Source organism: Rhinolophus ferrumequinum, chromosome 12 (genome assembly GCF_004115265.2).
Source record: "Rhinolophus ferrumequinum isolate MPI-CBG mRhiFer1 chromosome 12, mRhiFer1_v1.p, whole genome shotgun sequence".
NCBI lineage: Eukaryota > Metazoa > Chordata > Mammalia > Chiroptera > Rhinolophidae > Rhinolophus > Rhinolophus ferrumequinum.
In genome coordinates this window covers 20,039,519-20,064,693 of record NC_046295.1, presented here as the reverse complement: position 1 = coordinate 20,064,693, position 25,175 = coordinate 20,039,519, and the positions used below count along the sequence as shown (strand labels likewise).

Genomic DNA, 25,175 nt, shown 5'->3' with positions numbered 1-25,175 from the left:
GTGGGCTGGATGGCTGAAGTATGTCCTCAGGTCTAATGGAAGACAAAATTAAAGCCTAATGCCGGAGTCCAGGGGACCGAGGGCAGGAACGTATTTGAAATTGCATTGGTGCTCTATCCGGGAGTGGGCGGCAGAGGCTGCAGGGTAGGGTCGTCGAGGCTGCCATTCCAGCCCCTAAGGTCTTCCTGCCTCAGCCCCGGGTACCAAGCCGGTCTTTATCTGCTTCGAAGGGAACCAGGGCCTTTCTCGAGTAGGAGCGCGGGCGCCCACGCACAGAGCAGGGAAATTGATGCAAACACCCCAAGACCGCATAGGGGCGTGGGTACCCTGGGTCTCTCCTTTGTGGGAGGGAAAAAATGTTTAATTTTTGCCAGGATGGGCTCTAGAGCACTTTGCACAATAGGGGGGTGAGGTGAGGAGGAGGAGGCGCCTGGGAGTGAGCCAGGAGGTGGGCGTGGGCAGACGTGCGCAGCACCGTCTAGGCCTTTGAACACCTGTAGAGACAGAGTCCGGAAGCTTCTGAAGCCGGGTACTACCTCCTTACGATCCCATCCAACGCACTTCCCGGCCCCCCCGGTGGGCGTGGCCGGCTCGCTGCCCGCGGGCTCCCACAGGGGGCGGAGCCGGGGGCGGGGTCTGCGAGCGAGTCACGTCCAACAGGCGGAGCTGAGCGCTAGGAGGCCAGGCCGGCAGAGGAGGCGCCACATCCGGCGGCTTCCCAGCTGTGCATAAAGCCACCGCTGCTGCCGCTGCCGCTGTTAGCTTACAGCAGCAGCTCTGGCCTCTTCTCGGCTGCAGGAGCAGCTGCTCCCATGCCCCAGAGCGGCCATGAGCGCCCCGCACTGGTGGGACCAGCTGCGGGCTGGCAGTTCGGAGGTGGACTGGTGCGAGGACAACTACACCATCGTGCCTGCCATCGCCGAGTTCTACAACACGGTGCGGGGCGCGGGAGTGGGGATGGCAGGCGGGCTGGCGGGAGGAGGCTCTCCCCAAGCGCCTCAGTGCCTGGAACCGGGACGTGGCTCTCTGCTTGTACCTGGGGCATTCTCTCTCCAGGGCCAGAGTCGACCCACTCCCCCTTCCCTGCGCGCTCCTTCCAGTTCTCCATCTGTCCTCCTCTCCTGTTTCTTTCCTCCGACATCTGGGCTCGGCTTCTTCCTCTTGTCATTTCTTTCTCGTAGCTCTATTGTGTTGTTTGGTCCCCACCCGTCCTGGAGCCAGTGGTCTGCGTCTGCCCATCTCCTAGTTCGGGTCAGTTGCGGGCGGTGAACCTGCTGGGACAACTGCCTTCCTCCCCTAGGATCTCTGTGACGTGACGCACTTAGGTCGCATTGTGCGTTTTTGACCTGACTGCCTGCGCTAGGGGTCCTGGGAAAGGGGGCAACACCCTGCAGGTCTCAGGGGCAGGGCCCCCTCGAACCATGCTGACTTACTCCACGCCACGAATACACCAATAATAGGTCGAGTTACCTTTGGCAGGAATCAAGTTAATTACTACTAGTTCTCATCTCCTTGCCTTACTTCGCACCCAGCCTCACGCCAGCCCCAGTTCAACTCCCCCAGGCCTATGCATTCTCAAGTTATTAAGCCTGGGGCGTGAAAGAGAAATTTGGGAGTGATTGTGTGCGTGTTTCCTGGACTTGCTTAGGTCTGTAGATACAGAAACTTCCTCACTGCAGAATCCTGTGGGCTTTTAGTTTTTGTGGGAGGGAAAAAACTTGCAGTTGGGAGGGAAATGCCCCTTCTTTTCCCTGTGCCCATGGCTTAGGATTCTGACTAAATATAAGACTTTGCATGGTCTTTTCTGTGGCTTATTTTTTTCACTGCCCTGACATGGAAAAGAGGAACCCCTGGTTTACAGGTCATGGTGAATTTGAGGTTGTTTTTTAGGGTTTTAAGCTTAGATTTGCTGGAGAGAATGTTGGCATCAGTTAGGTTCTTATTGCCTGGAGGGATCTCCAATGAGGGTCCTTCTATACATTGATGAGGAAACTGAGCTCTTGAGAAGGGCGCTGTCATGCTCACATCTCTGGCATGGCTGGGGCCACAATCCAGCACAGTCCGCACTCTTCCCTCTCCCTATTGCTGAAATCCATGGCTACCCTACACATTAACACTCCTGCTTCTTTTTTATACCAGGTTAGTTCCTCAAGAAAACCTGGTCCTCTGCTGTTCATAGATACTGTGAAAGATGCAGTTATTGGAGGTGGCCACACCTCACCTCTTTTACAACCTCTTTTAGCGGATACTGTTAGGTGTAGACAGGTGCCCACAGAGAATGGGCTGGAGTAGGCTGGTTACTTTCAACAGTGGTAACTCAGTTTCTCCATTTGAAAGTGGAGAATACTACTAAGGATTTCACCAGAGTTAAAAAAGAAATGACAGCTTGGGGACAGATTCTTAGACACCCTGTATGGTAGTTATCTGAGGAGTCTGAGGCCAGCAGAGCATCAGGCCTGGTTACTTGGCCAAAAAGTTAGTGTATAGCTGCTCTGATCCTGCCTTGAAAAGCCCCAGAGTGCTGGATGAGGGGGAGGATTTATTTTCTTTACTTTTAATCTAGTTCCATTGGAGCTGTTATGTAGTGAGTGCCAAAATCTTTTGTAGAAATGAGCTGTTGATCTTCAGCTGCAGTGCCTGTGGCTGATTAGCCCAGCTGGTTTGCCTGACAAACCTTATTCTTTGGAATATTTGTAAACCACAAAACTTTCTTTAGCAAAGTGGAGAGCTTAAGGTTTCAGAGAAGTAGTTGGTCACCAAGCTTTGTTGAGTGTAGGTACAAAGAGTTTAGCAAAAACCATATCCTCTTCTCTGTTCCCATGCACTAGTTACCTGCTGATGCTTATGACAGGACAAACCCGTGCTCATCTTACTTCTATATTGAGGAAGACAGTGAACTATTACTTGGTGACAAAAGAAAAAAAAAATCTCATTAAATCCTCATAGTAAGGCAGCAGTTCTAGTTATCCATTTTATAAGAAAATAATAATTATTACTAATTTGGAGAAAAAGTTTAAGGAATCTAAGATGTAAAATCAGAAGACTGGGAGAGGATCTAGAACATTCTTAATGGGTCTTGGGGGTAGCACATCACTACTACAACTTCAGTTACTACTGGTTACTGTTAATTGTTTGCTATGTGTTGAAGTTCTGCTGGGTACGCTACAGTTGCCCAAAGCAGTGGGTGCTATTATATCCATTTGATAAAGGAGGAAACTGGGGCCCAGATGGGTTATGACTTGCTGAGATAAAAAATTGCAGAACTGGAGTAACACCTTGGTCCATCTGACTCGACTAAGATACTACTCTTGAAGATACAAGTGTCATTGTGTTATCTTAGATTTATTTATTTGGCATAGTACACTTATTTATTACTCAGTCATGCATTGGGACCATTTGATCTATAGGCTAATCATGATGTTTGATATGAAAAGGAAAGTTTGTTTAAAGCAGTTTTCTGTTGTTTATTATAAAAGTAATAATATGATCATGGTAAAAAAATTCAGAGTATGCAAGTTATAAAGTGAAAAATACCCTTCTGTATCTTTTCAGACTTTTTTTCTAGGCATATAAAGAGCACGTGTATTTGTGCGAGCATAAAAAATATGTATGTATAGTGTATACACACCACAGTTTTAAGTTTCTTCCAACCCAGTTGAGATACTACTACACAAACGCTTCTGCACCTTGATTATTTTCACTTAAAATGTCTTGAAGCTAGTCCCATGATTGGCTCATGTAATGTAATCTTCCTCTTTACAATGTCTACACAGTATTCCATTTAATGGATTGACCATAATTTATTTAACCAGTCAATTCCTATTGATGGACATTTAGGGCAGTTTTCTGTTTGTTTCATTGTTTTCATTTTGGTCTCTGAACAGTGATGCAATGAATATCCTCATATATGCATCTGGATATACTTTTGAAAGTGCTAATCCTAGATGGAGAATTGCTGTGTCAAGGGTAATGGTCACTTTAAAGGCTGATAATTATTGCTAAATGGCCCACCGGAGACAGGACCCTGATTTATGCTGCCAGTGACAATGTTTGGGTATACAAAGCATTTTGCTTTTGGGCCCTGCAAATCTTGATCGCCTTAAATCTTATTATCCTTTGCTTTAGCCAAACCAAAATACTTCTTGCAAGAACACATCATGCCTTTTCACAGCCTTTTGCTTGAGCACATTTTGTACTGTTTCTTCTATGTACAAGTTTTACTGAGTTGAGTTTCTTTTTATGTTTTATGTTTTAAGGCCTCAGTCACCCTAAAAGAGAAAGACTCCAGACCTAGCTACTTGGGAGAAAAGTGGGGTCTGCCTTTTAAACACGGGGCTTGGCCTTTGGGGACTGTGTTGCTGGGTCGTGACTCAGGGGGACAGAAGGAAATCAACTGGTGCTGAAAAAAGAAGTCTTGAAGCAAAACATAATGCATTAAATCAGCCCATGATCTGTTACCTCTCCCAATCAGCTCTGCCCCCAACCATGAAGATAAGGAAAGTAGAGTTTTCCTTATATGTCAAAGCCCACGTCCTACTATCTAAAGGGCAGAATTATCTGTCTGTCCGTCCGTCCATCCATCCATCCATCCATCCATCCATTTACTGGGCAACCACTGTGTGCCTATGATGGAGACCAGACTCGCAGTCATCTGGGTGGGAAGGGCCATAAGAGAGGTGTTTACAAGTCCCCAGTACTCTGTGTGGGGTTGGTGCAATGTGGGAAGTGGGGTGGGGGAATTTTGCAAGAAGGCTTCTCAGTAGAGTGACCTACTTGTCCTGCTTTGCTAAGAATTGGCCTTTCCTGAATTTAAAACTGAAATTTCCATGTCTTGGGAGCCCTCCTCAGTCCCAGGCAAACCAGGACCGTTGGCAGAAGGGGAGCAATAGGGGTCGTTAGGAATGTGCATACGGTGAAGATAAACAGACCGTCTACTTGGTCAGGGCAATGACCCCTATCTGTTTATGAACTTATTGTTCAGAAAAACTTACAGCCTGTTGCGTTGTCAGTATTTCCCTGTCTGGGAAAGTGCTCATTCACGTTCATCAGGATGAGATTGCAGTGTGTTCATGAGATTATTTTGGTGCAAATGTTTTTTGGGAATTCATAGAATGAGGAACTTTCTACGGAAATTACGAATACGTTTAAAAATTGTGGTTTCCTTGTAATTAATAAATCTGTTCTGCAGTCATTAAAACAGTTCTCCAAAGGATAATCCAACAATAGCCTTTCAAAAATGCCTCCTGGCTGAACTATTCTTCAACTTCAGTGACCCACACAATTTTGAGGGGAAGTTTCATTTCTCAGTAGAGACGGAGCCATTGAGTCCGTCTTTTAATCACGACTAGTTTGCTTTTCCGTATTTCTTTAGGAGTTCCTTCCTCTTTTTGTTTTAGGGACAGTCTCCCTCAAATTTGGTCTTTTCCTTTTCATAGATTGACCGCATTAGAAGGCCTGGTGGAGGCCGGTGGGCATGGATAGATGGGCTGTACAGGAGTAATAATGTGATTTCAGTGTTATTTGGGAGCATATGTTAAAATGGTGCTCTAAGTTGAATTCCTAATACGTGCATTTAAAATGTTTGAAATACCATAATTTTACTGCGAGTATAATAAACGACTTCATGCTTTTGTGACTAGTGTGTAAATGCATGTAAAAGTGATCAGTGTGTTCCTTGCTGGTGGTAACAAACCAACAGAGCCATTGGGTGGACAGCTTGGCAGTAGATGTTAGGTTGATGCAGAAGTAATTGCATTTTTCGCAATTGTTTTTAACCTTTTAAACCACAATTACTTTTACACCAACCTAATAGTTACACTTGGCTGAACCAAGGGAGATTGAGAGGACTTGAGGCAATAAAGATACACTGGGGTAAAAAGCAAGGATGCTCTCTCCCCCACCATTTAGTGGGGCTGTAAATTGGTGTTCCTTCTCCTGGGGAATGGTTAAAAAAACTGCTGCCATCTGCAGCACTTACAGCAGGTGAGGGAAATCTATATGAACTAAGGTGGGAAGGTTTGCAGGGCGCATTGTTGAATGAGGAAAGAAAATTGCAGAATGATGATGTTACAATATGTGATATATATGTATTTGTATATATGTGAAGAAAATGACTTGAAGCCTATGAATCTAAAAACAATGGTTATCTCAAGGGAGGAGAATAGAATAGCAAGGAGACTAGCTTTGTAATATATTTTTTTCTTTTTTTAACAAGGACAACACATTCATGTATATGAAAGGAGAGAGGTCACCTTTTAAGTTACCTGTGGTGTAACAATTTCTTTTTTCTCTTCCTTCTGCCCCTTTAAGCCTCCTTTTTTTCCTTCCACTTCTATGATTAACAGAAGGAGAGCCACATTTAAATCATAGAATGAGTCATATGTGCACAGTGTGTGATGCACTTCAGAATTTTTAGATACTAGTTGAGGAGTTAAGCCCATGAGATGAGAGGGTGGTTGGGTGGGGCGGAGGGAAAAATCAGCTGGGGGCAGTGGAAAGAGCTTGAGGGGACTGGATGCTGGCCCCAGCTGTGATTGTCTCTCTGACCTTGGCCAACCTGGGAACCTTTCTGGGTTTTCAGTTATACCCCCTTATAAAACAAGGGATGGTTTTGAAGATCTCTCATTTTAACTCTTAAAGATCAATTCTTTAAATGATTCCATAGAAAGTTAAAGGCTACGGTAATAACAACGAACAATAGCTACTGCTTATCTGATTCTTAGCAAATGAGAGTTGACCTTTTTTCCAGGATTGACAACTGCATACCACCTGGGACATCTGACACAATTTATTCATACTCTCACCCAGCATCACCAGTTGCTCATAGGACTCCTACGTGGAAAAGAGAAAAAGATCCCCGTCAGAGTGGACAAACTAGATAAAGATACCCACTTCCCCAGAACGCCGCAGCCCTACAAGGGATTTCAGTCTTGGGTTTTAACCAAAGGCAGCAGCCCATCCCATCCCTGACAGAGGATTGTGTTCTTTTCTCTTGTTTTCTCTCCCACCCTTACCTTTCTTCTCTTTCTAAAAATGGTGTCACACCTAACCTCTTCTGTTCCTGGATGGTGACAGAGGCATACATTGGCCATGGATGCGGCCAACCCTCACCTTACTACGCCTCAAGTTCTGGGGTTTGCTGCCGCGTTTTGTTTAGTTGCGCATCAGTGTGATTTTCTGGGTCTGGGAAAGCCCTTCTACCCTGGCTCTTTCAGTTCCGTTCAGGCACTCACTCTCCCTCGTGGTTCCTTTGAGGCCTCCTCTGTGTTGTCTAACATGGGTGATCAGTCTTTTTTTCTTTTTATAAACCCCCATGCCGTTAGCTTTCCAGACTTCCTCTGCCCCATCCTATCTCTGAAAGTCTTTTTTTCAGTCTTTCTGTGTGTACCCCTCCCATCCTATCCCCATGACGTTGCTCTTTTAGACTTAGCTGTTTTCTTCACCTTCTGCACACTTCCTCTGTGTGCACAATCCCGTGAGGAGCACCTCATGCCACACTTAGAGATGAAACTTAAAAAGCTGAATATCCCTGCCACCGTATACCTCCTAGGATGGCCTTAATTGGATATAACAAAACAACCCCCAGAAAGTAAGTGTTGGCAAGGATGTTGAAAAGTTAGAACCCTTGTACATTGCTCACAGGAATGTAAAATGGTTCAGCCACTGTGGAAAACAAGTGTGGTGGTTTCTCAATAAGTTAAATATGAAATTACTGTGTGACCCAGCAATGCCAACTATATACCCAAAAGAACTGAAAACAGGTAACTCAAAAGCTTCTACGCGAATGTTCACAGCAGCACTATTTGGAGAAGTCTGTATAAATGGGTGGATGGATACACAATATGTGGTATCCATACCATGGGATATTATTCACCCATAAAAAGGAAGCACTGACACATGCTATAAAGTGGATGAGCCTAAAAACATTATGCTAAGTGAAAGAAGCCAGGCACAAAAAGGTCCTATATTGTATGATTCCACTTTTATGAAATACGCAGAATAGCTAAATTCATAGAGATAGCAGTTTAGTGGTTTCCAGGAGCTGTGGGGAATGGGGGGTGGGGAGTGACTGCTTAATGGGCGTAGGGTTTTCTTTTTGGGGTGATGAAAACATGTTAGAACTAGACAGAGGTGAGGGTTGCACGTTATGAATGTATTAAATGCCACGGAATTGTATGCTTTCAAATGGTTAATTTTTATGTTATGTGAATTTTATCTCAATTAAAATTTGTTTTGGGGAAAAAAATAACTGGCTATGACCCTCCTAAAAAGAAAGACAAACAAAAAATAAATTACAAAATGAGAGGTGAGGTTCTAGAGTTATGCTGTCCAGTATGGTAACCATTAGTCACGTGTGGCTGTTGAGCATGTGACATATGGCTGGCCCCAATGGAGATGCGCGGTAAGTGTGAAATTCACACTGGGCTTCAAAGCCTTGGCATGAACACAAGAATGGAAAATATCTCATTAGGGAAATTTAGATAGTGATGACATGTTGCAATGACAATATTTTGATATTACATTAGACTGAATGTATAATTTTTTAATGAAAAAGCCAAATGCCTTCTGGAGAGATAAGAGAAAGGCTTACATCCACACTAAAGTCTGCAAGATAAAATGGTATCATTTTAAAGCTGGGAAAGCACTTACAAATTTGATCTTTACCTAAAAGTAGGTTTTGAATAGGGTGAAAAAGGCAACACAGGAGGAAACCAGGAAGAATCCTGCCCTCACGTGGGCCCAGGAGAAAAGGCTGGTCTGGCTGGCGGAAAATTGCGGGGTGCTTGAACATGTCTAGTTCTTCTCACCTCTTCGTTAAACTTTATTTTTACCATTATTTAGTGCAGGCTTTATCTTTTAAAGTATATTTAAAAGTAAATTAGAATGTTTCCTACGTAATCTGTGTGGAAAAAGAATAAGAGTCATTGATTCTTCGAATCAAGAGAGGAGCCTGGGCAGCTTTCACAGATGGCAGTGTTTTTACAGCTGCTCCTACGACCAAAGAGGCAGGAAGGCACCCCATAAAAGCTTATTAAAGAAGTTTTATTAATACATATTCCTGGTTGTGTATCTGCCATTAAGAAAAATATAAACACTTAAATAAGATGTATGCCAGTTTGCAAAGGATGTACTTGGAACATTCTGCTTTGTTTTTTGCCCTGTTACTTAATATTTATCTTTTCATTTTACATTTCTCCCCTTAGATCAGCAACGTCTTGTTTTTCGTTTTACCGCCCATCTGCATGTACTTGTTTCGTCAGTATGCAACATGCTTCAACAGTGGCATCTACTTAATATGGACTCTTTTAGTTGTAGTGGGTAAGTGGATTCATTTGCAAGCATGGACTGAAAGGGAGGAAATGGAATTCTGCACACTTCCTGTCCCCTTTGAACATTGTTTTGTAAACCAAAGTCACTCTGACGTCTTAGCAAACTTTTATTTTGCTTGCTTGACGCCAAAAAGACCTTTAGAATACGGGCTTGATAACAAGGTTGGCTGTAATTATCACTTAATTGCATTTGAGAGTTCATTTATGTAATAGCTGCTGGTGTTGTGCCAGTGCAATTTTCTGAGAACTTCTGAAGAAAGTCATGTGAAACAATTGAACTCTGATGAGACTGGTTTCAAATGGACTAACGGTAAAAACATAAATAAATACATAAATCTAGATGTTTGATCTTTCATTGTTCTGGGAAAGACTTGTGTAATTTCCATTTCCTTTCACGGGCAGATTGGGAATGCTTAACAGTGAGAGAATGTTGACTTTTATTCACTGCCTGTTCCCATGAAAGTTCAGTGGATGAAGACAGAGTGTGACTAACTGTGGAATCATTAAAGTTCTGATGTGCTGATATTTGGTCCCTTCTTGAAATCCTCTTTCTAGACTTGAAGTCTGCATGCCTAGGTGGTGTGAGTTTCTTCCTTCAGTTTCTTTTTTCGAAGAGAGAGAACGATCTGGTGATTGCGATAGCGGTTGGTGAAAGGGCTATCCTTAAACAGTGTCTTGAATTTGTGAGTCTGTTCTTCTTTGGTGACCTTTCTTATTGGTTGTAATTGATTCTAGGAATTGGATCCGTCTACTTCCATGCAACCCTGAGTTTCCTGGGTCAGATGCTAGATGAACTTGCCATTCTTTGGGTTCTGATGTGTGCTCTGGCCATGTGGTTCCCTAGAAGGTATCTACCAAAGATCTTTCGTAATGACAGGTAAGCTTGTGCTGAACATTTTTGCATTTACTGCTAGCTGCAGTCTAATATAATGATGTGTACATATCAAAAAAAGTAGCACACAATGGAGCCTGGCCCAGTGATGAGATTATCATATACTTGTTTAATATCCACTGATTGTTTATAGTCTGATGGTATAAATAAACTGACAGACAAAAGGGGGAATTTCAATATGCTTGGAGAAGAATTTATATGACATTAAGGACAAAAAGTCAAACTTCTCTCTTATTTGAGTATAAGCAAAAGTGGAAAGATTTTGATTTCCTGTGAGAACATTTCCTTTAGTCTAATCCACTCCACTGTTTTATAAATTTACAGTAGAACTCATTAAGGAATGGGTTCTTGGACCCATAGATACTGTAGTTGTTAAATTGCATACACATATAGCTCCAAGCTGGAAACGCAAAATTTCAGGAAAGGATGCATTTTAATATCTACTGTGTTATACTTACATGATTATTCATCCAGTAAATATTTTTGGAATACTTACTATTTACTATGAATTTTTCTAGGCTTCTAGGTACTGGGATGTAGCAGTAAACAGAACAGGATCTCTGCACTCAATGAGCTTACACTGAAGTGGTGGAGATTATGAATCAACAGGCACATGGATAATATTAGGGAGTGATAACTGCTATGATGAAAAATGAAGCTGGGAAGGGGGGAGTAGTAACTCGGGGTGCTGATTTAGAGTTTGGTCAGGAAAAGCCTTCCTGAGGAGTTGTGTAAGGTTGTTAGTATCTGTAGGAACAGAAGAGAGTCTGCCTCATAAAGATGAGAAATGTTCCAAGAACATATTACCCACATATGTCTCTGTAGGACACTTTATTTTGTCAAGATATAGATGGTAAACAGTCTAAAGATACGGATTTAATTCAGTAAGCTGTGTGTGCCTAGGGGTGAGGTATAGCAGGAAAAATACAGAATTCGTCACGGTTTTCCTGGTGCTCTGAATAGGAGCAGGAGCTATGCAGCTATTGAAGGTGAAGGCTGCTCTCTGGACTGAGGGAGAGGAGTGTCCATGAAATGTGCTGGCTGCAAAAACAGAGTAGCACCGTGTGTGGAATTGCCTCATTTTAGAACGAATGGACTAAACCTCCTTGGAGTCTCTATCTTTGTATGTGCACCCCAATGTCTGGGAGGATGAGGACAGCAGCTATTACCCTTCTTAGGAATTGGGGTGGAGACAGAACTTTCTCTTTGACCTTTAATCTGTACTGTTCTCTAATTTTTTTTTTTTTTGTAAAGGGTACATGTTAAATTTTAATACAAAAAGTGTGTTCTTAAATGAGGTAGGGTGAAAACATACTTTAAGTGGATTCGTTGTAGAATCTTCATCCTGAGCAGCAGGGTTTGAATTAAATAGTATCTCTGAGTATCATCAAGCAGATAGAAGTAGCCTTAAGAAGATTACTTATCAAAAAGTGCGAGAGAGAGAGGGGGGGAGAGAGAGAGAGAGAGAGAGAGAGGGAGAGAGGGAGAGAGGGAGAGAGGGAGAGAGGGAGAGAGAGAGAGAGAGAGAGAGAGAGAGAGAGAGAGAGAGAGAGAGAGAGAGAAAGAAAGAGAGAGGGAGAAAGAGAGAGAGAGAGAGCCGTTTACAAGTAGAAGTGAAAAGGCGGGTGTTTCTGGTCTTAGATGAAATATGGTCTCCATCTTGCTGAGGCCTTCTCCTCAGTGGAGGAAGTATACTATAAAACAGAGCAGGTTTGTTAGGCTGTCTCTGATTTCTAGTCTTGTCTTGTTTCCTTGTTCAGCTTCAAGAGAATGACTGGGATGATCAGAAAACTGCATGAGGTGGGGAAAGGGATGAGGGTAGGGATGGAGGTGGATGGCACTAGGCAGGGTCATGAAGTGGCTTTGCAGTCAGGGACTTTTGGACTCTACCTAAGAAACACACCGTTTACCTTTTGGCTTTTCCTCTTGTTTCAGAAGGGCCCCTAGTCACCTCCATGCTTTCCCTGAGCCTGGTGTGTGTTTGGTTGAAAGCTGAGGAACTACTTTGCGCTTGGATCTGATCGTTCAAGTCCTGGGATCTGAGAGAGAAGTTGAAATGGGAATAAGGGTTTTGTTTGTTTGTGGCACTCTGGAAGCCTGGGTTGAAATTCCAAGTGACAGTTTTTAATGTATTCATTATAGAGAACCCTTTTCTCTTCTCATTTCTTGAAGGTGGTAGTGAGGGAATGTTATGAGCAGGAGAGAAGAAAATCCGGCAATGGCTATAGTAATTAAAGCTTACCAACTTTAATCATGAAAACATGTTATGAGGCAGGGAGGTCTGTAGCCCCTTCGGACTTTTTTATTGCCAGCACCCTACACTATTTCTCTGGATATGTGACCCCTCTCTTCAGTTTGGGGGAGAGTCCTTTGGAGGCACTGAGTATCACATATGTATGTATCCCTGGCTTTGGAGTGGGTTTTAATTCTAGCTTCCCTGCTCACAAACTGTGTAACTTTTCTGGAGTCTTTACATTTCCTCATCTGTAAAATTAGGTAAATAATAGTGTTCACCTCAGGGTTCTTCTGAGATAACTCTGCTGAGCACTTCGTGTAGAATTAAGAATATGGTGAGTGCTCAATCAAAGTTAGCTTTCATGACTACCCATGGCACATAGAGATTTCTGCCTGGCACCTCTGTGATATGCATACAAACTAAAGGAGAGAATGGGTGATTTTAGTGAGCAAAGAAAGAAAAGGTGCATGTTATAGGAAAAGTAGATTATTCTAAATAAAGATGTTGGTTCTATTTGTCCATCTGCAACTTTTGAGTAACGGGGAGAGCAAGAAGACCACGTCTCTCTGTGGGCTTCACCACCCGAGACAGGTGGCAGCTCTACAGTGGGAGTGGCAGGCCAGACCAAAGATTTCAGGTCAAAACCAGGATTTCTGTAGACTACGGATTGTGTGGTTTAGCTGCCTGAATTTATCAGATAGTTAACATTTCTCTTTCCTTTTTTGTTTGTTTGTGGTCTAGACTTTGCTGGAATATTTGTAAAAACATATTAAGAGTAGTTCTGTATGAGATTTCTAAAGAAGAGAGAGTAGAGAATGGAGGCTAAGTGACTTTCGATCAGACAGATACAGATATGAATGACAATCGACTTTTTTTTGTAAGTTCTGATACCTCATTTTGCTCATCTGTAAAGTAGGTAATGGAAGTATCTACCTCATTGCATTAGTAATATTTGGAAAAATCATATAAAGTATATAGTACAGTGTCTCATCCAGAGTAAGGGCTTACTAAGTGCTAGCAGTTATTGCGAATGGCTAATATGGATAAGTGTTTTAAACATAACAATATCTAGAATAGCGGGCAAATTATTAAAGTTTATTATGTAAATAGGAATAAATTGGTGGTTTTAAAAAAAGAAGGGCTTTCTTTCATCTTGCCTAGACTGTCCTAAGAGTCGTTAGGACTCAGCTGTTGATGGTTATTTATGATTTTTAGGCAAATCAGGGGCTTGTTCTAAATAGGTTATATTTTAACCCTATAGAGTAGGATCTTAACCAGGGACAATTTCTGTCCCTTACGGGACATCTGGGAAGTTTATGGCAGTCACACTGATGGGAGGTTTTATCATTCATAAATTGCATTTCACTTCAGAATACTAAAAAGGATATTACCAGATGTTTGATTTAAAAAAGGGGTACAGGGTCTGATAGACTTGAAAACCACTTCTTTAAAGGGTAGCTAATGATAACAGTAACAGCTTTGTTATAATCCTATGATAATATTGGGTTGCTAGGTTTTGGTGTAGGGAATACAGGAAGGAGTGCTACGAGTTCCCTGACCTTTTGTTCCAGTTTCAGCCGGTAAATGGGCTGGAAAGTTGAAAACGGGACCAGAGTCTGCCGTAGGGGATACCTGTCATCATTGTTTAGAAAACCTCCATGGGGGCACCTTGATTCTGAATATTTCTAGTTCTCTTGTAGCCTGGGCCTCTGGTGACCCTGGAGTCGGCTGGGCTGGCCATGTGATCTCTGTTGACTTCTGCTGGTTGCAAAATCGAGCGTTCACAGGATGTCCTTGTTGTCTAAGCTGCCTCCCCAAAGCACGTTCCTCCACACCCACAGGACTGACGTGGGAGGTGTCTGCCTGTGTTCTTTTTAAAGAAAGCATGTTTTGTCAAGCTTGCTGCCTTTGGGCTCTTTGGCAATACCATTAATATATAGAGTCTTTGGTGATTGCACCACCAGTTCAGTCAGATTTTCCCTGAGAGTGTGCTAATATTACTACTAATAATATTCTAAATAGCGTTTATTCTCAAATGATGGTAATGATAATAGTAAGAGTGGATTTTATGAGCACACATCATGTACCTGGCATTGTAGTAGGTGCTCATGCTTGCAAGAACCTATAAGGCAGGTGTCTTCATTTTCACATGGGAAACCAGAAGCTTGGAGACTTCAGTGATTTGCCAAAGATCCCACAGCTACTAAGTGATGGAAGAAGAATGTGACACACACGGGTCTACCTGGAACACCTCTGCTTTGAATTGCTCTTTCTAACCTTTGTCTTAATCCTAAACCACTGGATTCACAAGATGAGGCAATTTGGAAGTTTATGATTATGTGTTTATCCAATCTAAAAAGGCCAAAAGCCTTGGCATGTGTCACAGAACCTCAAACCCAGTGAAAGAGTTATTATGGGTCCCTGGGCTATGCACATGTGCTATGTGTGGGCTGTCATCCTTAGGCTGGAGCAGGCAGCTTTTTATCCAGTAGCTGAAGGATGCCAGCCAAGGTCAGGAGAAAAACACGATTCTCCTGAGGATTTGCTGCCTGGATCCTTTCCCACATATATTTTTTTCTTCTGGTCAAAGTTCAGGGCTACAATTCCTGCTCATTCCAGTCAGAAAGTTGGCAGCTTGATCAATGATTTCCTGTGCCTTGATGATAAATGGTTTTTCTCTAAGAGATAAGTTTGTATTTTGAAGATTTCAGTGAACTTTGATTTCTTTATAATGGAATTTCATTCAAATTAGTTTCCTAACTGTGACCTGTGCCAGGGCTCTTGGCCAAAGTAAATTGTGCTCATGAGGAATAACAGAAACTTAAGGAAAATCACATGCTCCTAAATTTCAGTCATGGATGAGGCCTTAGAGATAATCTAGTTCAGACTTTTCATTGTATGGGTAAGGAAATGGAGTCCCAGAGAGAGAAGAAGGCGCGTGGCCCAAGATCACGTCCTCATTTCTGGCTCTTTATTACTGAAAGAGCTTTCGCTCAATAGTAGAAGGATGGTATCAGTTACTTTTCTAAGATTTATCATGTCAAAAACTTGTCAACAAAATGCATGCTAGACCGTGGATTGTCAGTAAATATAGATCCTATTAGAAATTTTTAAGAACTTTACTTTTGTATGCTAGAAACATAAGACATTTTTTTCTTTTAAACTAAGAAGACTTATGGTTTGTAAATAGTCTGTTTTTCTTATAAAAGATGTACATGTTCACCTTGTAGAACAGGGGTTGACAAACTATGTTCTGTGGGCTACACTGGTCCACTGCCTGTCTTTGCAAATCAAGTTTTATTGGTGCACAGACATGCCATTCACTCACTATTGTCTACTGTGGCAGATGTAAGTAGCTGTGTCAGAGACCCTATGACCCGCAAAACCTAAAATAGTCACTGTCTGATTCTTTACATAAAAAGTTTGCCAAATCCTGCTGTAAAACATCTGAAAAAAAATCTAAGTAACACTAAGAAAACAAGTATCCATATCTCACCCTTAAGGACTTAGTTTGATTCTAATTTTACCATTCTCATGGCTAAATATTTTGAAAATTTCTGATTATTTCCTAAGGATAAATTCCTGGAAGTGGGCTTACTGAGCCAGTGAGTGTGAACGGTGTTTAGACTTGGTATTTGCACTCCCACCATCAATACCTGTACCTTGTCAACATTCGCCAAACAAGACCTCCTTTGCTAATGGATGTGGTTTGCTCTCACCGATTCAGGGGCAGGTTCAAGGCGGTGGTCTGCGTTCTGTCTGCAGTTACAACATGCCTGGCGTTTGTCAAGCCTGCCATCAACAACATCTCTTTGATGACTCTAGGGGTTCCTTGCACTGCCCTGCTTGTTGCAGAGCTAAAGAGGTGGGTGCTGTTCTTCTTGCTGTCCCTTGTGTGTCCCTTAGCCTGTCGCTGTAATAGGGACACACCAACTCCAAGAACAAGGAGCTGGTGTGGAGGAGGAGTTAGACTCTTCATGAAGAGGTAGTTCCTGACTGTTGGATGGAAAACAAGTGACAGTTTTGTTCCAAATGTTAATGATCTCGTTTTCAGAACTGGGAGCCACTGTTTAGTGGGTGCAGTACATCCCATGGCCCAAAGCTAGCTTAGCAGGAACATCTCAAGGACCTACACGCCCCTAGACCAAGCTACCTACACTTAACTCTGTAGAAAGGAGAATAGATTTGTTCAGATGACAAGAATAAGGAGAAAAGACAAGTCCTAAAGAGGTGGTTGCATTTACACAGAGAAGGAAAAAGATGAATTTCTATATACAAGACAACATTGGCTTCAGGTGTAATACTGTTGACTCTGCTATTTTCTCTGAGACCAAGTTTCTTATTTACAACCTGTCAGGTAAAGCCTTTGCTATTTGCCTAAGCATTTTCCATTGGGAAGTTGTATACTCAGAGTTAATGTTGATATCCACAAACATTTTCGTTTAGCTCTTGTGTGTACACGACTATCTTCTTCTGGCCCCAACTAAAATACATCTGACTACTGCCCTTATTTTAATACTCTTTGAAAATGCTTGTTTTTCTTTGTGTCCACTTTTAGAAATGTATTTAAATTCATGAGTCTCATTGTTATGCACGTAGAGTGTCTTAACTAAAGTCTTGTATCTATCACTCCCTTTGTGAGAGTTGCTCTGTGTAATGGGTTAAGTCAGGTTTCTCAGTCTTTGTTTTGAGAGGACATATATCTCTCTATATTTATACATTTCTTTCCATTGCTTTGCCGCTGGGGGATTGATTTGATGGTCAGCAATACTAAACAGGGTCAAAGGTGGCTAAAGAGGTATTTAAACTTTGCTGGCTGGCACTGTCAGGTCCTGTTTTGTTGGCTTTTTTGAGAAGTCTTCACGGCCTGGGGAATGAAGAGACTCATTTCAGAACACTAACAGATCTTGAAGCTCTTTGGAAAACACACACTAAAATATGTGATAAAGACATCTGAAGTGGATTTGTAATAGTCAGCCCAGTGGTGCTGGCTTTTATGAGACCTGAAATGAATAGAATGTTCTGGACTTAGCTATGTTTCTTGAGAATTCACTGCAGTCTGGTTTCATTTTAGCTCTGGAGTTCAATAATATGTTTTAGCCTATAGTTTTATTCAAAGTAGCTTAAAGGAAGGGAAAATATTTTGAATTCATAATACTTAAACAAGAGCAAAAAAAAAAAAACAACAGTAAAAAAACCAAGACAAGCGGTTAGGGCAGATTATTTCTTAGTTTAAATAAATTCTGTTTCACAACTGTGATCTTTAAGCAGGAAAGCATATATCTCCCTTAAATACGCTAATCTTTATAAGTAGTTATAAAGGACATAATTTTTGTTCCATATTTAAAATCTTTGTCCCTGAAAAGCTAGTCATCACTACAGATAATTGGTCTTCATCATGACATTAGCAAATGCAGCATCATGGGAAATATCCCTCCTTCCATCTAGGCTCAGTCTTTGTACCTATTGATTATTCCCTCCATTCTCCTATATCTACTTTACTCCTATAAATTGTCTACTCTGTCATCCCTCTCTGTCTAGAGCAGGGGTGTCCAAACTTTTTTCAACGTTTTTCACCAAGGTCCATATGCGGTAAAATATACAAACAGCCGGGCCACTCACTCGAGGTGAAGTACGTCTTGCCTCACCTGGTTTATTTAAGTAAACTAAATATATTTTTGGAATTTGCTGCAGGCCAATTAACAATGGATCATGGGCCACAGTTGGCCCCTGGGCCGCAGTTTGGACACCCCTGCTCTAAAGGGTCCTTCCCATTAGCCATAAAAATGTTTGAGTCTCTCCATCTTCTCTAACACTCAGCCTGGACTCAATCCATGTTTGTCTCCAGCCACCACCCTTTACCTCTCTTGTATGTCACAGCCAAACCTCTTTAAAGGTTGTCTCGTCCTTCACTTCTCATTTACTCTTCAACCCCACTCCGCTCTGGCTTCTGCCCCTACTTCAATACCCAAACCCCTCTTGGTTGTACATTCAGTGATAATTTTTCAGTCCTCCTGGGTCTTATGTGTTGTTTTCTCAGCTGTTTGCACCCCCACCCCTGATTCTTGAACTGCTTTTTTCTGTGGCTCCTATGACACCACACCCTGCTGGGAGCCTAACTCTACACCAGCTTCTTTTCAGTCTCTCATGTAAACCCTTTTTTCTACACACCTTTGCATGTATGGATCCCTTAAGGTGCCGTCTCACATCTCTGCTTTCCTCGCTCTGTAGTTCCCCCAAAATACCTCATCAACTACCACGGCTTTCATTACCGTACGTATGTGAGTGACTCCCCGATTGAGGACTCTAACCCAGTACTTGTTTCTGCCTCCACCAGTATGTATCTAGCTTCCGACCTGACCTCTCCAACTCTCCACGTCACTGGCATCTCCAGTTCAATTTGTCCAAAACCAGATTCCTGATCTGCCTTTTACATTATTGGTTCTCTTAATATTTCCAGCCACAGTAAACTGAGCACCATTTACCTAGTTGCTCAAACCAGAAGCCTAGCTTTCTCTTCCTTCGCATCCAATCTGCTCACAGTCATTTTTCTATTAGTTTACATTGCAATTACAATAAAGTTCAAAATCCTCAACATGGCACCTGCCTGCTAATCTCTCCCCCATGAAGCTCCCCCTTATATTCTGTCTTCCACTCTTTCTGATCTTCCAGGTCCCCAAGGTGGCCTAGCTCCTTTTGGTCCCAGGCCTGTGTTCATGCTGTCCCTTCTTTCAGACCCTCCTGCTTGGTTCACTTCTGCTCATCCTTCTGGTTTGGGCTCAACTGTTTATGCTCTCATAGCATCCCAAACTTCTCCTTTATGGCACCCCATCCTGACTGTAATTTAAATAGTATTCGTGCTGTTGTTTTGTTCCTCCACATGGTCAGGGACGAGATCCCTATGTTCACTGCCATGTCCCAGTCCTTACCTAAGTCCCAGCAAGGAAAGAGAAGATGGTTCTTGGCCTGCTTTGATCCAATTCCCAGCCAACAGGATGCCCTGTTCCTCTTCGCGTTTCCCTCCAGGATCTTCCCTGCTTGTCATCAGCAATGATCTGTCATATCTCCGCTAATGTTTCTCATTGTGCCTCCTCTCTGCTCAGAGGAAGTAGGGCAGGGACAGTTTTTCAGCTTTCTCTTTCTCATTAGCCTCATTCCTTGAGCTTGTTTCTAGTCTTTTCATATTTTCATTGTCCTTTCTGAACCTTCTCTCAGACCGTGCGGAAACAAAATTTTATTATGACTTGGGGTCATGGCCTGACATTTACTGAAATTTGTGGTGTTGTCACATTACCAACTGACTCAGCTACATCTAAAATATTTTAAAATAGATGTTTTCCTGGTGAAAGGAGTGAGTTGATTGTTAAGAAAAACTTTGAGAATGCAACAAAGGGGTCCAGAGGAGGAGAAATGGTAGACATACTCTCAGATTATTCTATCCTAAAATAGGGTCCTGCTTTTGTTCTGCGTTTCTAATTTATGTTACATTGACATTTTGATACAAGTCCTGAAAAGTGGGAATAAAACCCAATGGTGCTCAGGTTTGGACAAGCCCAAAGTGCAAATAAGCCTGGTTAGTGGCATATTAGCAGGGCCTGTCCCTCTAGAAACAGAGGAAGGGACCAGGCTTCCCTGAGACCCTGACTCTGCAGTGCTTTCTCCCCTGCTTCATAGGTGTCAGGCCAGCCCCACCTCCCTGTGACTAATCACCTAACATTCCACCTCTCTCTTGCCACTTGACATACATGCTGCATCTCCAGCTCTCTGTGCTGATGTGTTCCTTAAACCAGACTTTCTGGGTTTAATTAAATTGAGTGTACATATAAGGTGTGATCAAACAATACCGTGAATGTTTAAAAAAATTTTATTACAGTAAAAGACACATTGCCCTTAATCGCCCTCAAAATACTTCCCCTCACTTCGAACACACTTATCCCATTGCTCTTGCCACTTTCTAAAGCAGTTCTGAAAGTCCTCTTTTGTGAGTGTCTTTAGTTGCGCTGTCGTGGCTGCCTCAATGTCCTGAATCATTTTGACTTTGGAGAAGAGCCAGAAGTCGCATGGTGCCAGATCCAGTAAATAAGGTGGGTGGGACACACCGTCATGTTTTTATTTGACAGAAATTGCTGTATGCCAGAAGTGATGTGTGACATGGAGTGTTGTCATGATGGAGGATGATTTACGGCACAATTTAAAAGACACCTTCTTTCAACTGTAGCTCACACCTGACTGACTGCACAGAACAAGTTGAAACTTGTCACACACTGTTACTAAGGTTCGATGTGCTGCTTCCGAAGATCCCTTGCCTTTCCGTTGCGTGGCACTTGGCAGCAGCATTCACTGTATTTTGTGATCACAACGGAAAGGCTCCGTGTCACACATCGCTTCTGGTATGGCAATTTCTGTCAAGTTAAAATATCATTGGGTATCCTTATCCACCTTATTCACTGGATCTGGCACCATGTGACTTCTGGCTCTTCCTAAAGTCAAAATGACCATGAAAAGTAAGTGTTTTGAATGGACTCAGGACATGGAGGCAGCCATGACAGTGCAACTAAAGAAACTCACGAAAGACGACTTCCAGAACTGTTTCAGAAAGTGGCAAGAACGATGGGATAAATGTATTCGAAGCGAGGGGAAGTATTCTGAGGGGGATTAATGACAATGTGTCTTTTACTGTAATAAATTTTTTAAATTTAAACATTCACCGTATTTGTTCATCACACCTCGTAGATCCTCTTGTAGTAGACTAATTGCCTGTATGTTTGTTGATACTTGTTTCTCTCAGTTTTCATTTTACCTTTTAAAATGGCAAGGCTAGATGCCTGTTTATTTTGCCTCTTCTAGTGCAAAATAAATCGTCTATGTAGTTGACCTGAGCTTCTGAGAGCATGGGATGACCTCTTTCCGGAGAGGGCTGGGAGAAGAACAGGTTTTGGGTGGGGTGGGGGAAGGTTAGGAGTTCATTGTGGACGTGTTAAATTTAGGTGTATGTTAGACACCAGGCATACATGTCAAGAAGGTAGAAGTGAGTCTGGGGTCAGGAAAAGGCCTGGGTGAGAGGTATGGCTCTGTGGGTCATCTGTGTACACGTGGTATCCCATCCACAGGCTGGTGGAGTGATGGTACGTTGGGTAGAAACTCGAGTGCCAAGGGGCTGGGGAAGAGTGAGGAGCCACCGACGTGGCTGGCGAGGTGGGCAGAAACCAGGCTTGATGGCGACTTGCTCTCTGGATCCCATGCAGGTGTGACAACGTGCGTGTGTTTAAGCTGGGCCTCTTCTCGGGCCTCTGGTGGACCCTCGCCCTTTTCTGCTGGATCAGTGACCGAGCCTTCTGTGAGCTGTTGTCGTCCTTCCACTTTCCCTACCTGCACTGTGTGTGGTAAGCCCCTGCCTATGCGGAGTTGGCTGCACTATAGAGCTTTGCACTCTCGGTTAGGCTGCATTCCCCCTGCGAGGTGCCCAAGTGTGCCCAGGGGACAGAGCAGGGCCCCAGTGCCTTTCTGTCCTCACAGAGACCGTCAGACTGTTCAGAAGCAGCAGAAAGTATTGTCAAAAACGGAATGGGCTCCAGGGAGCCGGCTCAGCCAGAACAAAAAGACCTAATTGTTTATGCTTCAAGTCCGGGGCCTCTGACCTCTAGCTCCATTATTAAAGCATAATGGAGCTTGAAAACCTAATCTGTCACCTGAGCTCTAGCTCTCTCTCTAGGCTGGGGGAGGTGGGAAAGGGGACAGGTGTGGGGACGAGGATGTGGTCCAAATACAAACTACAGGAGGTAAATATGACCTCTTTCAAGATACAGTCTATTTTTGTCAGTCCAAGTTCCCCTTTTTGGGTTTGAGTGACCAGGTGAAAGCATGAGCCTCACAGGTCATCTAGGGACAGTCTCACCCATTCATTTTACAGGCGGAGACACAGCCCCAGAGAAGTCAAGTGAATTGTTCACAACACCACCTGATTATATAAAACCAGCCTAGGAGTTTGATAAGAGGGAATTGGAGCACCTATACTTGGGCATGCTCAGGATACACTGTTCCGTTAAAAAACAGAAGCAAGTTACAAAGTGTGCAGAATCCTACACTCAGAAAGCTGAGGAGGAAATTGTGTGGCTTTCTTCCTAAGAACCGCTTCAGCTCCAAACCCGGAGTCATCTTTCCCTCGCTGTCCTCCACGATTTCTGATTGCAAACGGCAACAAGGACCGAGAGAAATATGTGTAGTATGTCTCTTGTAAATTGAGAGCATCCAGGGAGAATTTTTCTCGGTAAAGAGTTGGAAAAACTTTGTTACGTCTAGATTCAGATAAAGTTTGACTTCTGTCAGGAAATGCCTAAAACTAGGTGGTTTGAAGAATTCGTTTCAATTTCCTTGAACATACGAACTTGTGTATATCTACCATGAGACCAGTCTGTTCTCAGTTTAAGGTGTGGAGACTTCCAGAATTGTGTGCAAAAGACAAAACAAAATAAAAAGCACAAATTAGGGACTCCAGTCTTAGGATCCATTGCCTGATATTTTTTAAGTTCAAAAAATAATTTGAACTTGACTCACACTAGTGAATTTATCACACTTTATATATTTGTTGAGTTATAATTTACAGATCAGAAAATGCACAGATTTTAAGTGTATATACTTTGATGAGTTTTAATAAATGTATCCACCTGCATAAATATGACCTCATTCAAGATATCATACGTTTGGTCCATCCAAGTTCCCTGGTCACATTAGTGATTTAAGTGATATTCAAAGATTAGACTGTAATAACTTTGGCTTAAACTTAATTTGTTTCTAAATTTGGTGTTCTTTCTGCTTTGTTTTTCAAAGTTGAACCATTTTTTGTCCCAGTTATAAAATGACGTGTTCTTTTTTTCTAAATAACAAATTTAAACAACATCGAAAGAGAGAGGCTCTCATAATTCCATCTGCCAAAGACAGATAACAACTGTTAACAACCTGAGGTACATCCTTTCTGATTTTATGTATAAATATTTTTCTAGTTCAATTAAAAAAAAATGAAAATAGTATCAGTCTATATATTATGCAAACTGGTCCTTTTTTTTTTTTTTTTAACCACAATTCTAGATCCTGGACAACTTTCCTTACCAATGCTTATATATTGTTGTCATCATTTTTTGTCTCCAATTAATTCTTCACAGTATGGGTGCTGTATAATTCCATCCTCTTAATGCCTGTTTTAAATTCTTGGGTCTCAGTCTTCTTGGTGAGCCCCAAAGGCATTTGCATGTTTGTTCCTGTTATCAAGCTGGAATCGTTTAGAATATTCTAAATTAGGCCCTGTTTGATCCAGATTTATCATTCTCCTGCTATTCCAGGATTATGTTGGTCACTTTCACCCTTTCCTAATTACAAGAGGCCCCGGACTGTCACCCCAGCCATTCCTGGACTGTTAGGCCAGAGAAGGGAGGCAGCTCAGCCTTTGCTCACATCCGGTGCTCACCTCCCGTCTCCCTTTGCAGGCACATCCTCATCTGCCTTGCCGCCTACCTGGGCTGCGTATGCTTTGCCTACTTTGATGCTGCCTCTGAGATCCCTGAGCAGGGCCCGGTCATCAGGTTCTGGCCCAGCGAGAAATGGGCCTTCATCGGCGTTCCCTATGTATCCCTTCTGTGCGCCAACAAGAAATCATCAGTCAAGATCACGTGATGGGAAGGCGGGGGCTGGCTTCTCTGCTTATGTTTCCTCATGCATTTTTCAGCAAAGACAGCTGAGGGGTTCTCAGAGTTGGTGGGGGGGGGGGTCTGGTTTTTTTTTTTTTTTTTAATTCTGTTCCCTTGGGCTCTAACTGGTGTGTCTGTGACCTGAGAAATGAGTGTCTTACCCTTTCCCAAAGATGGAAAGTAGAGGGCTGAGGGCACTAGGTGTATCTTCTCAGCGTCACTTCCAGACGCAGTGGCTTGTTGGGCTGCGTCCTTTGTGGCAATGGTAGAGCAGTCACTGGGGGGACCCAGTGACGCACAATGTCTCGCTTTCTGGAGAGTTTACCTGCTCCAGACCCCACCATTCCTGTCGACGGACTGATTCTATGCACTCACAAGTGATGGACGATGCCAGAGATTTTCATTTGGGGAAACTCTTAAAACCAATCAAATGAAACACACATGGGGCTTGTGGCTAAGGAAGCTAGTTTTCCACCTACAGCTCTCAATAACCGAGGTTTTACATGCACTTGTTAATCCTCTTACTTCTACCTCTACTGCTAGATGGAGACCTGACTTCAGATGAGAGTCTGCTAATGAGAAAACCCCTCTGTGCCAAAAACTGCTCTCCACTTTAAGCCGTTCTTGAAGATGAAATGCTGATGACAATATTGATGTTGTTTGTCCCCCTTCCAGCCCAGTAGTCTCCAACAGCCAGAGGAATAGCTGTGGTGTGAGTAGTCCATACATAGGACCCCACCCCTTACTGCTTGACCTCTGTGACATTGCCAAAGGGCTCGTGACACTCGTGATGGGGGTCCTGGTTCAAATTTTGGAGCAAACATGACGTTTTGGAAACTTGTTCTTGTTAGAAGCCTCCTGTATGCTACCCTACTGGGAATTATCCTCAAGAAGCTCCCCTCTTCTTTCTCTCATTTTTTTGCTGAGGGAATTACACTCCAGACTCTCGCAGAGGGAGGTGCTTCCTGTAGTTTTCTCTGAGCATTTGCTCATTTTTCTCAAGTGCTCCCAGTAACTACACACCGGCTGCTTCGGGT

At 42.9% G+C, this 25,175-nt stretch overlaps 1 protein-coding gene across 1 annotated transcript; it reads left to right on the top strand.

The window, feature by feature from the left end:
* The first annotated feature begins 665 nt into the window (after positions 1-665).
* On the top strand, positions 666-24,501 carry ACER2 (alkaline ceramidase 2). Its single transcript, XM_033122947.1, has 6 exons — positions 666-936; positions 9,204-9,318; positions 10,065-10,206; positions 16,185-16,322; positions 21,703-21,840; positions 23,938-24,501. The coding sequence occupies exons 1-6, from the start codon at positions 829-831 to the stop codon at positions 24,122-24,124; spliced, it is 828 nt and encodes a 275-aa protein (XP_032978838.1). The 5' UTR covers positions 666-828; the 3' UTR covers positions 24,125-24,501.
* Positions 24,502-25,175: the final 674 nt, after the last annotated feature.